The sequence below is a fragment of the Ambystoma mexicanum genome, chromosome 5p, assembly GCF_040938575.1.
Source record: "Ambystoma mexicanum isolate Mex_15411 chromosome 5p, UKY_AmexF1_1, whole genome shotgun sequence".
In the NCBI taxonomy this organism is placed as follows: Eukaryota; Metazoa; Chordata; class Amphibia; order Caudata; family Ambystomatidae; genus Ambystoma; species Ambystoma mexicanum.
The window spans coordinates 291,371,927-291,387,981 of record NC_090930.1 but is presented as its reverse complement, the minus strand read 5'-3'; the positions used below and the strand labels follow the sequence as shown (position 1 = coordinate 291,387,981).

Sequence of the window (16,055 nt, the reverse complement as noted above, 5' to 3'; positions counted from 1 at the left end):
TATTAGCACCATGGTTGCTGCCGGTGTTGTAACGAGTCTGCCAATGTTCAATGGGGAATCACCACCCCATTCCAAGGTTGGCGGGGTCGTAATTCCCCTTTGAACATTGGCCCTTCCCCATTCCCATTTTTGCCCCATAGGGCTCAATGGGACTGGGGAAGGCGGTAATTACGGTACCGCAAATTGCGGTACCGTAATTACCTCGAAGGTGCCTTTGCGGGTCCCTACTTTAATGGCTGGTCCAGACCAGCCGTTCAGGTCGGGTCCCGCAAAGGGACCTCGTAATTAGCTGCTAAGGGGTTAACGGCGCCACAGCCTTTTACGGCGCCGTTAACCCCTTAGCGCCAGGGTCGTAATGACCCCCAACGAGTCTCATGATTTTAAGACATTCAAATGTGGTTGAGTCATGTGCAAAGATAGTTTGAAGCTGCAGAATACAGGAATCCCACTTCTTGGCTTCTTCTGGTGCTGTGAATCCCAATCCAGGGGATGAAGGACAAGAATAGACCTTTGTCCTCTTTACTTCCAGTGGGGGGTTAGAGGGTGGAGCTACCTGGCACCTGCATGAGTTTTTCACCTTCGGTGAAGTGCCTGGGGTGCTGGAGCAGTGGCAGAGAGGGCAGGTCGTGGTTGAACAGCAGTCACTCCTAATGTTCCCTGGTGATGGGTAGGGAGCAGGGAATGCCTCTCCCTAGGAACACCTGTCTTCACCTCTGGCAGAGGGCTTTGGAAAAGACTTCTCTCCAAAATGGGTCCAAATGAATTCTTCTTTCTTTACTAGTCCAAGATGAAATAAAGTATAAGTGGGAAACCCCTTCCTTATTAAAGGAAAAGGTCACTAGGGACAGGATAAAACAAAACCTGCCTTGAGTAGTCCAATCCCTGTCGAGGTGACACGTGGGTTTTGCCTTCTTGCGTCATATATACGTGTTTTGCTCTGCAGGACGTGGGTGGGACATGAAGTTAAGAAAGCCCCAAAGAACACCAAGATTGATAAACACTTCCCTATTCCTTCTGTTCTGTCTGCCTGTTCTAACTACACCCCCTTCCCAAACCTGCGGCTGCACAGGCCTTTGGTAAGCAACACCCTGTTGTATGATGCCGGCCCTTTTCTTATGAGGGCACCTCTTTGAAGTATGGTTCCTAGGAGTCATCCTGTTTAGAGTTTCCTGGGCTGGAGAGGTGTTACCCAACTTCCTAAGGGATCAAAGATAGACAGCCTTCCATCCTATTGCCCTGCTGGATGCAGCAGAGCCAGTCATTCTGTCTTGAATACCCATAGCCTTGTCATGGCTGTCCTGAGCTCACAGGCTTTACAGGAGTATGGTGTGGCTCTGATAATTGTGTGAACTTTCAGTGTGGCTTATTATTAGAGCTTAACCTGCCACTAGATAGGTAGGTATGCATAATTAGTAGGGTTTTGGATCAGAGGTGCAGATTTAAGTTGAACCTCTGTCTGTCGTACTTTTGGTGTCACTTCAGCTGTCAAAAGGGGGCCCATGTGATGGTTGAACCTGCTTTGAACCACTGAAGAGCAGTAGCTGCAGATCGGGTGACAGATGCAGCAGGCCACATGGTTTTGGAATTTGGAATGGGCCTTTCTGAAAGAGGATCTGTTTAGCAGACCACCCTTTCAGAGATTGAATTACCTGCATTGTTTTATTATTTAATGAAAATAAAAAAATGCTAGGCCTTTCACACCCCCACTATATGGCAATTCCACACATGGACAAATGCAGTCCCTGTACTTTATGCACCAGTGTTACTCTAGCAAGCAGGCAGTGATACATGTCTGAATATCCAGGACACTTATTACAGGACATGTTACAATGAATCTAAAACCTTTGAAGCACAACTATTTTGGAGAGTTTGCGTGGTTAGAAAACAGTAGCAGTGAGCTCCTGAAACCAATGATTCAAATAATATATGGTAAAAGGAAAACAGCATGAACTGAAAGTACTTTGTACCTTTGTGAGATAATTATTATAATTGACTTTATCAAACAATATAATACGAGGAAATGTGACAGCTTCGTAGGATGCGCTGTGCTTATGTGTTGCAGTTAATTCTTGACACATTTTTCCAAGAAGGTTGTAATTGGGCACCTTCATGAGCAAGATCAATGGGGTTGGACCCCCATCCCCCAAAAAAACAAGAACAAACCAACACAATTGCAAGTCACCTGGTTTGCTGTTAGTTAATTGACTGAGTAATCTATCAGTGAACTTTAACCATGTCAGGTAAATCAGCAAAGGGAAAAGAACATGGATTTATAAAAGATTTATTATTTCAAAAACTCGTGGTCTACCCAGAACCCTTGCGACTAGGTGCCCGTGAACAGAGCAATGCAATTCTTTCTTTAAGAAACCTTTGTCTGCAATGAATGGTCTTAATTAGATGTCCGAAGCAGGTGGTCCTAGTTAATGACTGCACACTTCAAATATATACCTAGGAAAGGAGATGAAACTACACAAAACTAATGATGTGGACAGAGCATGACAAATTTCTCGCTATTCTGGTCCATGCTTTCACGGCTCTTAGGCTATATATGTGCGTCCTCATTTCCAGTGGAAAGCATTGAAGTCCTGGCAGGGAAAGGCCTAACCCACATTGCAATGGAGTGGATATTAACTATGATTATTGCTATATAATTTTATTTTAGTTTATCTTAACTCCAATAAAATTATGTAAAGAATAAATCAAATAACACATTTATGCAGAGGATGCAGAGAGAGCTTAATATCTATGCAATACATGTTTTCTTTTATATGTAATTACGCGCTAATGCGTGAAATTCACAACAAAAATGAGAAAGAAACAAAAAGTGGGTCCTAATGAACGTAAACATGTCTGTTCAATTGGCAAAGCTGTGCACATTCTTCATGCCATGTTTTGGCTTCACAGTGCACTTCCCCAGCCTAATGTTCGATCTCTCTTTTCATTCCTGGCACGGCGCAGGGATACGGTTTGCGAGGGACCGCGGTGTGCGTAAGTGTGTGGTTGTGTCTTCGGCATCCATATGGCAGCGGCAATGAAAAACTCCGGCAGAAGGTAATGGCTCTCTCAAATGCCGGAGACCAATTTGATTCGCCCACTCCCATCTATTTTTACGCCTTTTGCAGAGAGCGCATTAGTCACACTATCATATCATATCTTGGGGATTGGAGTGAGAATGTACTCATGTTTGCTGATCGACACTATTTGCTTTGTATTAATAATGCGCGCCCTTTCTGAAAGAATGAATGACACCTTCATTGCCACTTTAATATAAAAAGATGTCCCCTCGATTTATTGCAAAAGCATGTAGTAGTTCCCTTCATTTATGACAGTATCCTTTAAAAAAAATAACAAAAAAAAACAGAATCAGAAATAATGAATTGATAAGCTAGTGTGCCCAGAGGCTTAAATATCACCAAAGACCCCATCAACTCCCTTAAAAGGCATCAGTGTCTATATTTAATGCACTCAAAGGTTTTTGTATGATATCAAACTTATTGTGAGGATATGTAATACTTTGAGAGAATACAGAAAGCATGGAATAGTTTGCCCCCAAAATGTTGGGGGATACGATTTCTCCTACAATGAATGTCCCGCACCATACATGTTCCACCACATCCAAGCCAATAGCCTGTTAACAGCTTCTTCTGCTGCCCAGAGGAATAGACCACCATCACTTATTCAAACTGAAACCTGTGTGCACCCCAGATAATCTCAGACACGAACCACAGGAGTTGAGGAGAACCTGTAACAATCATATGATGGCGCAGGAGCACTCTGTCTGACGGGGAACATACACAGGCCGCACCTACTCAAGGAAAGGACCTTTGATCAAACTAGAGACCTTGCGAGGCATCACCTCCTCAGCTGCTGGCATCTGCCAACGGAACGTAGACTGACTCTGGCCCTAAAATGGCATGCTGGTCTCTCCATGCTGGCCCATCAGCATGGAAGCTCCTACCGTCCTTCAATGGAAAGCCCCATTGTTTTGTGGTACCAGTGTCCCATGTGAAAAGAACACATCAGCTTTCTGCTGACGAGCCAGACCATACACAATGGAAAGCAAGATGGCATGGATGGAATTGTACAAAAGAGCCAAGCCAAATGATACATGAGGGTGATCCAGTAGGGAATGCCCTCTTTACATGTCGATTTCAACTTAGTGGGTTGGCACATCACAAATTTCTGTGGCATGTCCTCAGCAAAACCCCCAAAGTCCTGGTTTCCTGATACTGGAATGTAAGCCTACAGACTCTTGCAGAGGAACAGACCAGTGGACCCATTAGAATGAGCAGTTTTTGTGCTGTATTATTAGATCTTCCAGGTAAACAAGGGTATACCTCAAGAACAGACCTTAGCACAGTTAAAGGAGTACATTAATGTTCTAAGACAGGGTAACATATGTTCACCTCTTGCTGAGCCAATTGCCATAGGTTGTCGTCAATCTCCTTATTGTGCACTGTAAAGCTGCATCCTTGAGCGTAAGCTATATGAGCCAATGTCCTGTACGCAGAATGTCCTTCAGCCCGTCCCTGCCGTCTTGAAGAACATCAAAAGTCATACCCTTTAGATTTGTGATAGGGCGATTGCCCTCCTTTCAGGGCATCAATGCCTATATTTAGCAGGACTCAAAGATTGTTGGTTGGACTGCCATATAACCTGATGATACATAATACACCCACAGAATAAACAACGCATAGAAATCTCTAACCAAGATAAATACTTTGCCACCAAATGTTTGTGAGCTAAGATGTCCCTAATCACCTTCTTGGGGAAACAGTACTCTATTAATGTTGTGGAGGCTAATGATATATGATTTGACCTACAAAAAAAGTCACTCTCCATAAATGTTTCAGAACATTCAAGCAGTGAAACTGAGTTATACCCCCAGTGACAGCTTATTTTGCTGCCCAGAAGATGGATACAACACCTACACTCCTTCACACTGCAACATGACTGCATCGAAGATAACTTCAGCCATAAACCACAGGAGTCGAGGACAGTTAGGAAGGATCTAATTCAGAAATTGAAGAATTCTTAACTGGTTTCTTATCTTGAAAAGGCTACTCAGTTACCCTGTGATGTACACAAAAAGCATTTTCCACTAATTGATGGCCACTTCAAAGCATCTTTTATTTTGGATACAGACTTTAACAGCTGGTTTAAGACAGGTTTAAGACAGAGAGCCAAATATTCATGCAGTCATGTACACACCAGTAACCTGTTTGCTAGTTATGTCCCATGTCTAGCATGCCCCCTAACACTAAAACAGACCTTCTCAGAACTACCCATTTGTGAGATTCCATGCAAATTCACTAATTTAGACACACTTTTATCAGAAGAAAGAAAGTACAGTGATGGGGTGACTGCGTTGAGAAACGTATGTAGCTACAATACCAAACTAATCGCTACTAGGTGCTGATCATCATCCAGCTAGATTGTGTTAAGAGAGTAAGGGATTTAAGTGGTTTCTAATCATTAAGAGGTTTTCAAAATGTGGTTTACGAAGGGGCACATTTGATTTTTAATGGTAACACTGTGCCCTATCTATTCTAGCAATCTTTAAAATGGCGATATGGAGAATGCCTTGGTCATCTTATCCAAGCTATATACCAGGGGTGTAGTGCTTAGACTGATCAATAACATATTCCAGAGCTTTGTCATTTAACCTTTGTAGATATGGCAAAGACATGTTCACATTCTTTATGCATAGAGACTTTCTTTGTGTCAGATGATGGCCTCATTATCGTATGTTGAGATATGGCAGTAATTAGTGCTATCAGAATTGTACTGATTAAGCCTGCATTTACACGTCCATATAGATCATTAGAACAGTGGAGCTGAGTGGCCACTACCATATCTACTACAAGAGTATCGTTTACTTCAGAGATATATTGAACTTTGTAAATGGAGAAGAAATATGGTTTGACCACTGATGAGATTTGGGACTCAAATACAACCTTGCTGTTGGCAATAACTCGCAGTCTTTTAATCATTATGTATATGCTAACGATACCCCCCATATGTGAGAGGAAGCATTTGTGAAAGGAGGCACTTAGGGAGTAGATAGGCCTTGTTCACACAGCGGCTCAAACCAAATGTTCCTTTGGAATGGATGAGGGTCAGGTCATTCTACCTCCTTGGAGTCTTTAACGTCATCTCTATAGAAGACTTTGGGCAAACTGTACTTGGATAACAATCCAGAGGAAATGTTTCTTCTTCTGAAGTCGAACGATTGGTTAATTTCATGCTTTCTGTCCTGACCCTCCCGGGCCAGTTCTGACTGCCGTGATCTGTGTATTTTCCTGGTGAGGTTAGTCCCAGAGAGCTTTGGCTGCAGGGACTGGGACAGGCCCACAGCAAGTATAGGAGCCCTGAGAGATTCCAAGATTGTGGGAGCCTTCTCTGGATTGGAGCTTTGCTTCCAGGCTACTCTACATCTGCCCCCTCCCCTGTCCTCCTACCCTAGAAATTATCACCTACTATGACTTCCCTCTTGCTGGTAGAATGTGTTTATTGAAGCACAGATACCCTCCCTAACCCCATTAAGACAGATATTGTTCTCTCGGAAAGGTGGCATGTCCTCCCAGAGAGAACAAATGCTTTATTAGAGCTGGACCCAATTGGGATGTTTTGGGTGAAACTTGTTCCCAGACATAAATATGCCAAGGACCCTGATGGAACGAGCCACTAGACATCAAGCGCAACACAATGACACCAAAGGGATTCCGCTAGTATCATTTTAAAGTGTCATAGGCTCCCATGTTAAAACTAGATATGGCTTATACTTAGGTCCCTGGGAGAACACCATCATATAATTTGGAGCAGGGCTGTCCATGGTTAGAGGCAGGTCTTGGCCGTTAGAACTTTGATTTCCATTGGTCTGTTTAAAGGAATGCTCATTACGCAGACTGCTGTGTCACGGATCAGGTGCTGAGGGATGCCATTAGAAAGGCTCTGCACATGCATATGTCTGCACTATACTTTTTGGAATGGAGCCTTACAAAAATGAGCCTGATTAGCAGAACTGACTTTCAGAGGCAGAATGGGTTACAAAAATCAAACAACAAAGCTCAGGCTAATACTACAGCACAGATGGCATTCCTTCTCAATGAGAGAAATCCTGCAATTTCTAAGGTTGTTTTTGCAATTATAACCTCCTTCTAATCTTAGAAAACCCTCCTTGACCTGTCAGCAATCACACCTCGTCTGCCCTCATGGGCATTCTCGACACAGTACTGCATTGGATCACCTCTTTCCTAGCAGGCAGGTTGTGGTTATTTTGTTTCTGGAGGAGTTGCCCTTTCCTCACTGTATATTTTGGTTTGACCTAGAGAACAACTCTATCTCTCATGAAAAACAGGTGTAGTAATCCATGTAGCTCTCTGGCTGGCCTCTCTTGGCCCTCTTCCTGCTCCCACCTGCAAGGCTAAAAACCTCGGTGTCATCTTCAACTCCACACTCTCCTTCTCTCCTCACATCTCTGACGTCTCCAAGAAGCCACACTACCAGCTGCACCTCCTCAGAGGTATTCTTCTTTTCCTCTCCTTCCCCCGGAAGCTCACTGTCTCCAGAGCTGTGGTTCTCTCTAGGCTGGACTATTGCAACAGCCTCTTTCTAAATATGCCTGCTTCTACTCTCTGCCGTCTGCAACTCATCCAGAACAGGACTGCGAGACTTGTATTTGGCCTCAATCCCAGGGATCATATCTCTCCAGGACTGAAATCTCTGCACTGGCTCCCAGTGGCTGTGAGGATTAAGTTCAAAACCCTCTGCATCGTCCACAATGTCTTGTGGGGCCTGGGGCCTCAATACCTTCAAATCTCTCTTCCTAAATATCTTCCTTCTCGAGCTCTTCGCTCATCCGCCTCTAACTCCCCCAGGGTCAGTCACTTCTCCAAGCAACGAGTTGGTGGTAGATCTCTTTCTTCGCTGGTGCCTCCCTCTGGAACAGCCTCCTTGAGGAGAACCATCTACGGTTCCGGAAGCACCTCAAAACCTTTGTCTTTGCTTCTGCCTTTTCTCCTCCTCTCCTCTGCTGACTTCCTGGCAGTAACCAGAACTGCACTGGCTACCTGGACACCCTCTGATCTTGGGCCCAGTTCCCTCCCCCACCAGCGTCACACACCTGCACTGCCCACCTGGCAACCTCCGCACTTGGGACTGTTTCTGTATCCCTACAGTCCCCCTATCAGCCTTTGACACCTGATGTCTGCACTTAACCTTGCACTTGCCACATTCTGGCCGTTACTTTACTTATTGTTATTATCTCACGCACTTGCACGATCTGAATGACACGTGGCCTAGTAGGATCGTTGTCTGTCCTCCTTTTGTTCCCCTCCCTGCCTCGTCGCGCCTTGAAACACTTGTGTATAGGCACGTTATAAATGCCATATCATATCATATCATATATTTGTACACCAGGATCTCAAACCCTATTAAAGTTCTATGTAGGTGGAGATGCATAAGTATTTGGAGCAAGGAGATGGCAAAAAGGGATGGTAAATATAATATGTTTGCTTCATCGCCAAGCTTCATGCTGTCAATATAGTTAAATGCTTGAATCATAATTTACTGGTGGGGTGCTTATTCCCACAAGTGAATCTATGCACACCTCCCCCTAAATCAAAATGACGCCCAAATGAACCACAATTCTACATGTCTCCAGTTACCTCAAACAGAGCTTTATGTCAGTCGTGTGATTCTGGGTGGACCGATTGATACTAGGGGCCTCATCACGAGTTTGGTGGTAGCCCTTAAATCTGGCGGTAGCGCTGTTACCGCTGGATTTAAGGATCTGCTAAATCACGGCTTCGGCTGATTTCCCCCAGCTCTGAGCTGGGGGGAAATCCACCGAGATATTGCCGGCTATTTTGCAGGTGGTAAAAGCGCGAAATTGAGCCCAATGGGGAATGGGGAATTCCCGAATGGGCTCAATGGGGAATGAGGATTTCCCGTTCCGCCAAACCCGTGATCCGGCGCTAATAGCGCCGGTGGGTTTGGCGGTAGGGCTTATAACGCCAGCGCTATTAGCGCCAGTGTTACCGCCAAACTCGTGATGAGGCCCCATGTCTTTTAGTCTGGAGCCATGATGCTTTTCACCCGCTAAGCTCTCGCCCTTATTGCCCACCTGAAAGTGACATGGGGGATGAGAAGGAGGTAGTTGCAGGGACCTGGAAGGATTATAGCCATATTCACCATCAAATCCCGGTTCTACCTGTTGCATTGGGTGAGTAAAGTACATGGCAGCTTCAGTCTTATACTCCAATCCCATTACACGCCACAGGAGAAAACAGTGACTACATTACCCCTTTACAGGCTAGGAAGACTGCCTAGTGGCAGTGGGAAGCAAGAGCAGCTCTAAACGCATGTATTCAAACGCTGATGCTGTGCATGCTACTGTAAACTCTGACAACAATGCAATATGCCTTGCTAAGATTTGGAAATGATGCTCTGCAAAAAATCCCAGAAACTTGAGAGTGGGTTCCTCAAGAGATTCTTCCATTCACTGGGACTCATGTCTCATGACAGAGATTTACACATTGTTTTCGTGCTTACAATTTGCAGTGGGAGTGCAGCAACATTATGTGTGCATGTGTGTGGTGTGTGTGTGTCATGTGTGTCGTGGGTGTGTAGTGCATGTGGAATGTGTGGTGTGTGTTGTGTGGGTGGTGCATGTGTGTGTAAACCTCCTTCCCTGTTGGAGAGTGGCAACAATTGGGTGTGTGCTCCCTTACCTATGGGAGAGTGTTAGAAATTGTGTGTGTGCCCTTACCTCCGGAAATATGTTAGAAATTGGTCATGTGCACCTCTTCCCTGTGAATGTGCATTAGAAAATATGTGTGCATGACCCCTAACCAGTGGAAGTCTAGATAAGTGAGTGTGCACAACCTACCCTGAAGGAGTGTGGAAACATCCGTATGCCTCTTGCCTGCAGAAGTGTAGCAAAATATAGTGGTTTTCCATCATTTCTGTGGGAGTGCATTGCACAGTGTCTATACACCCCTTTTCCTTGTTGTAGTGGACCAAGATTAAGATGTATGATCCCTGGCCTGAACTAGAGTGCCCAAAATTAGGTTGGCATCTCCCTCTATGTGGGAGTACATAGACCTTGCGCATGTGTGAGACCTCTTTCTCGTGGGAGTGCACAAATTTAGGGGTGCACACCCTGCCCAGTGGAAGTGTGGTAAAATATGCATTTGCATTGCCTTCTCTGCAGGAGAGCATGAGAAATTGTTTGTGTGCCCGCTTCCCTTCCCTGTCTGAAGTTCTGTAATGTAGTTTTGTGTTGTTGTCAAGGAACGTTTTGCTGATGTTTGTGTGGTCAAGTGAGTATGAGATAAGGTTTTTTTGGTAGCACGTCTAGGAGAAGCTTTTTGGTCTATGGGTGATTATACATTGTTTTTTCCTTTCAATTATAGGTGGTAATGGGTGTGGAGACTGATGGAATTGTTTTGTGCTGGTCTTCTTTTCAAATGTGATGAGTGATCAAATTAAATATAGAGTAGGCTGATAGAAGGAGGTCCATCATTTTCCCTCTAATGAGTGGATGAGTTAATAGTAAAGATGATGTTGAGCAAGGTGATGATGTATAGGAACAATTCTTTCATGATGTGTGTGGCGTGTCAGGGTAGGTAAGTGTTGTCTTTGTTGGAGGTGGATAGAGTGTCATTGAAGTCATTACTGAGGCGCACAAAAGCCGATGAGGCAAAACAAAACATCCACTATGGACAATACATCAGGACAAAAAGAAAAATTCTGACATTGAGGGTCCGATTCATGGAATTATCTGAGCAGAAAAAAGGGTACTTGCGTGTGCAACTGCACGCAAATACGCCTTTGTCAATTCACGGAATCGAATGTGCAATACTTTTCCTCGACTTGCGCAAGACTCCAAGCAGAGTGTGGGCGTGGCTTGTGCAGAGGGCTGAGAAGGTGTAGGAACACCAAAAATTGGGAGGAATTTGCAAAAGAGTGAACGTTCCGAGGGACAGCCTGCAGTCAGTCTTTCAAATGCCCACAATTGCGCAGCACGAGACGTATTCATGCAGTCAATTGCGAAACTTCTCGGCTGGGAAATGGGCATGCAAGTCCTTCATGAGATCCACCACCCGAAGGCAGACGTGAGTACATCTGCACATAGGTTTTGCAACGGGCAGGTGGGGTTGAATATCGGTTTTTGGGGGGCGTAGACTCAATCAGTGTTCTGATGTAACTAAGGGGTGCGCGTAAGCAGTGTAGCGGAGTGCAGGAATGTTTTAAGGAGGTTCGCACACAGATTTCCCAAGTTATTGTTGAGTTACAATTTTTTATGCTCAAGTTGCCGTGGTGCCGGATACAGTTACGGGGGACCCCGCACTGGATACTTGAGTCACAGGCCTGCATACAGGGGACCCCATACACGGTTTGAAGTGTGCATGTATTCGTGCTCGGGGGAGAGCGCAAAGGTAGCTGTTCTGGCTGTTCATGCTTTGCATGAGGGCGTATTGGGGGTGTTCCGGGTGCGAATTGTGAATACAGTTACTTTGCGCTGTAAATTCCATGAATACGCGAGGCGCACATTTTTCTTTCTACACACAGGCTCGTGAAGTGTCCCTATCCGCGTGCAACCCTTGCGGGATTTCTGCCCACATTTTCATGAATCGGGCCTTAAGAGTCTAGGTCCACTATGTTCATTATTACAAATTAAATTGCGTATTTCTGTAAGATGAAAGCAAGAGGAAGGTGGAACGGTTATTGGGTCTCCTTTGAGCAACAGGAAGTGTAGTCTGAGTTACATCGATGAAATGGCTTTGATGTCCAGTGGAGAACATTCTAGTGGAGGGGAGCAAGTAGAGAAAAGGAGCAGGGAGTGAAGGATATGCCTGGGAAGAGGGGAATTGATCGGTTGTAGAAAGACAAGGAGCAGGGAGGCCGATCAAGGATGGATATAAAGCAACATGACCTTAAAGAGAGACTAATTTTGCAGTGGGTAGCCATCCAGAATGGTCTCAGCAGATAGAGATGGTAAATATCTAAGTGGTGGGTGAGTGCGAAAAAAAGGCGAGTGGAAAGAATTTCACATACATGAATGGTGAATGAGTAGGTTGGCAAATTATGTTATGGTCACTATCTGTCCTGTGTGTGTTTGTGTGCTTGGTGATGGAGATGGTAGGCATTGGCTATGAGTCCATAAAGGTTGGCACGGATATAGGGGGAAAATGTTTTTTTGATGAAGTGTATTTTTCAGTTGTTGAGTGTGAAGAGGTTGTGCAGGTTATTAATATGAACTGATGAGCATGGATAGAAGTGGAGTGAGAGCGAGTGACCATGTGTGCAAATATGAATAAGGGGTATGGATGTCGAACCTTGAGATGATAGTTGTTGCTTTTGCTTGTGTTTCGGAGTACGGTGCACAATGTGGATGACTTTGGGGGGCGTGGACGCAATTGTTTGACCTTCCTGTCTGAAGCAAAGCTCTCAAATCTTAACACTTTACGGCCCTAACAGTCCACTAAGCACACTTTGTGCCAGTCCAGAAACAACAGTGCCAGAAAGCTTACTGGCAACGTTGTTTCTGGACCGGCACACAACAAGGGCGGGTACCCTCCTGCCCGGCAGGTCGACCTGGGCACTTGCCTGCAGAGCTTTAACGCTTCCATGTTCCCATTCCCGTAGTGTACTCTGAGATTCTATTGCAAAGCGGACTAACAAAATTACCAGCGCTTGACTTCCCAGCCACCGGACTTGCAATAGCCCGTTGGCACCGGGAAGTCAGGTGCCAGTAATGTTTTACGGGTCTGGTGGCAACCCGCCGGTAGCACCGACAGGGTTACCTCCGGACCCTGTAATGAGGATCATAGTACTTGATGCATTCTGTTATTAGCGCCTGACTCACGAGTTAGACATCTTGGTGGCACTGGCACCTGAAGCTGATCAGCACTGACCATTCAGATCAGTCAAGGGAGCGCGCCCCTGTAGGGAATGGCAGCAGATCCTGGTGGGAGCAGGCTTGTGCAATATGTAGTGCTTTTTCCCAAGGGGTCCCGGGGGATAATGGATCCCTGCTCATGCTCTCGTCATGTATTTATTTGTTTATTTATAGATTTGTAAAGCTCACTGCAGCCCTCTAGGCAACGAGGCGCTATAAGTATACTTAAGGAGGCCTGCTTGTGGGTTACAATATGCGGCCCAATGTGTGAAGCTTAACAACATACAGTTATTTATACAGTTGAAATACTGGGTGCAATGTTCTACAATACAGTGTGTGTCGATTTCAAGTTATAGCAGTAGCAGAAACATTATACAGGAGGAAGAATAGGCTCTTTAGACAAAGAGCCTTGTTTATAGGGCCTTGCGGAAGGCGGCATGGGACTCGATAGATCTAATCTGGTCTGGGAGTTTGTTCCAAAGAGTGGCGGCCATAGTTGGGAAGCTAGATCCTCCAGCACGCACTCTGCGTGAGTGAGGTACTGTGATGCGGTTTGTCTGGAGATCCTTTGCGTAAGGTATCTGGGGCGAGGCCGTGAATACATTTCTGGGTTATGTTACCGCTTGGACATAGTTGGGTGAAGTGGATCACAAGTTAAATTGAAGCAACCTTATAATGTTATCACAAACACGTTGATTATTGATGGCTCAGTTAAAAATATTACAAGCATTACCTTAAAACACAGGTGTAGAATCCAGTGTCTTGCACTTCAGCCGCATGAACCCAAATTGAGTCATCATCTTTGCTCATTCTCACTTCTGAAAAGATGATGGGCTCCTCCAAGTCCCCTTTGTTTTTATACCACATCAGCCGCAGACCTGTGCTTTGGGCCATGGTATAATTGGTTCTGATGTAGCTGTAGAAGAGGGCACATTTCACACGCACAGGTTCACCTGCCAGTGCCATGTACGTCTTGAGATCCACTGACCAATCAATGCACCCATCAACTGCGGACAGAAATTGCAAAAGAAAGAGCATTGTTAAAGCAGGGCATGTAAAATGGAAGCACTTCACATCGTTGTGGATTTTGCATTCACTTGACATGCATTCGATTTAACACATTTGCTTCTTCTTGCTTCATCAACATCGAAAGCCTCCTTTCCATCTATCCCTTCTGAAGACTTTCTAGGCGAGTAAAATGTTACATTAAACTTTAAGAGGGCACAATTCAAGGGCATTGGTGCTAAGACTTCCCGTTCATGTGTACTCTCCAGGGAGTTAGCACTCCATTACTCCCACCCTCCAGATTCGATCTAATTCCCAAGTAACACCAATATGTTTTCACCTCAACAACCTTGTCCGTCTGCCAGTCCATACTTGCACGGCTCTCCTGGAATGAAAATGGCTTTACTTGTGTTTCCTCTGAAATTGTATTTCGTTTTCCATTTAGAACCCAGTGTATTCCTTTGTTTCAGTTTGCAGCACGCATACATGTTGATGGAATGCATTTCTGCCTAAACTAAAAAATAAACTATTTAGTTTGGAACATATTTGTTTTTGATTGATACCTAAAACATATTTATATTCATGAAACAAAGTAAATGTTCAATTGTTGCGAAAAGTCTAATTATCCCTGGAATAAATGGTGGAAGCTATGTGTGCCTCTTAAAATTGGCTGATCTCTTAAAATTAAAATGAAAGCCAAAAATATGTAGGTCTACTACAAAATGTAATGACCAGAAGCTGTGGCTTATTTAGACTTTTAAAAAATATGTATCTTTGGTTATTCTTATTTAACTTTGGAAAAAGATTTAACATGATATATCCATATCCTCATGCTTTGTTAGCCTTTGATACCATTGTGTTGCACTAATATGCAGTGAAACAAATGTGTTAAATGAATGTTATCGTTGCAGCTCACATTTTAAATCCAAGACATATTTGCCATTGCTACATACTTTTTTTTTCCATTTTCAAAGAGACCATTGGACGGATTTAACACCAAATTGTCAAAAGCACTCTTTCGGGACCAGACCAGTGCACCTCACATAAGTTTGGTGAAAATCCATCCAATGGTTTTGCTGCAGACGACAGACATTTATTTCAATGCAAGTCAATCAGGATTTTATTACGTTTGTGACCGTTTTCCTTAATCTTTTCCTCCCCGCAATGAAACCACATGACATCTTCCATGAAATTTCCAATTCGGATCTGTATCATTTATGGAAAATGTAATTCTAATTCATCAAACAGCGCAATCTTTTTATGGGGACAGCAACTTAACCATCAGTACAGGATCGCTATGGCCTACCCTGAGAACGACATTAATATCCCTCCAAAACCTGTCTACAAATACACCTTGTATCAAATGCTTTAATTTAAATGCCCAATAAATGCTTTTACTTTACTTTTCTTATCAAAAGTGAATTGGGATGAGGGTGCTTCCATGACTTCTGCCAAACTCCGCCTATCCACTGTGTGTGGTCTGCAATAAATATTCTCCCTGGGAGAAGCAGCTCTCCCAGGGCATGGTCTGTAATTGGACAGATGTTGGGCCAACTGTGGCACCCATCATTAAATTCAATTAGATCTTGTCTATCTCGGTGTGTCAAAGGATTACTTTGGGTGCTATGTAATCTCGCTTGCATTCCATACACGTCTTTAACGTATTGCATCCTTCTATCAAACCAGTCACGTCCTCACATCACCGCCAGGGTTGTTGATTTGAATGAACCTTTGGGCTCAAAATACATAACCAAAAAGAGAACATCTGCACCAGTGGCCCAGGGATACAGTAATGTACCAGGTAATTCAGTCTGTTTATAATGCTTTACATTTATGGAACCATTTTTGTGGTTTCCTAATGTGTATTTTTATTACATACAATACGTTAAACACACTTATATTCATTCCCTCAGGGAGCCCTGTATCTAATGTTACAATGGCATTTCTCAGTTGACAAGCCACAAACGGCCTCTACTTCAAATGAAGCATTTCCACTTTATAATTTGTGGTGAGTTCCTTGACCACCCCATAATGTTATGAAGGTGTTACCCAGCTTCAAGAGACAGGCTTGTTCCAGGTTCTACTCGGTGTGCCTCCTTGAGAGTATATGAGGCAGGTTCTGATTGGCTCCCTGCTGCATCAA

General features: G+C 44.2%; 1 protein-coding gene across 1 annotated transcript in view; it reads right to left on the bottom strand.

Moving 5' to 3' along the window:
- The window catches only part of IL1RAPL2 (interleukin 1 receptor accessory protein like 2), a 2,001,777-nt gene extending 1,987,864 nt beyond the window's left edge, over positions 1-13,913 (bottom strand). The window contains exon 1 of the mRNA XM_069612724.1: positions 13,641-13,913. Coding sequence (XP_069468825.1) covers positions 13,641-13,873 — 233 coding nt within the window. The 5' untranslated portion in view covers positions 13,874-13,913. The remainder of the gene's footprint in view (positions 1-13,640) is intronic.
- Positions 13,914-16,055: the final 2,142 nt, after the last annotated feature.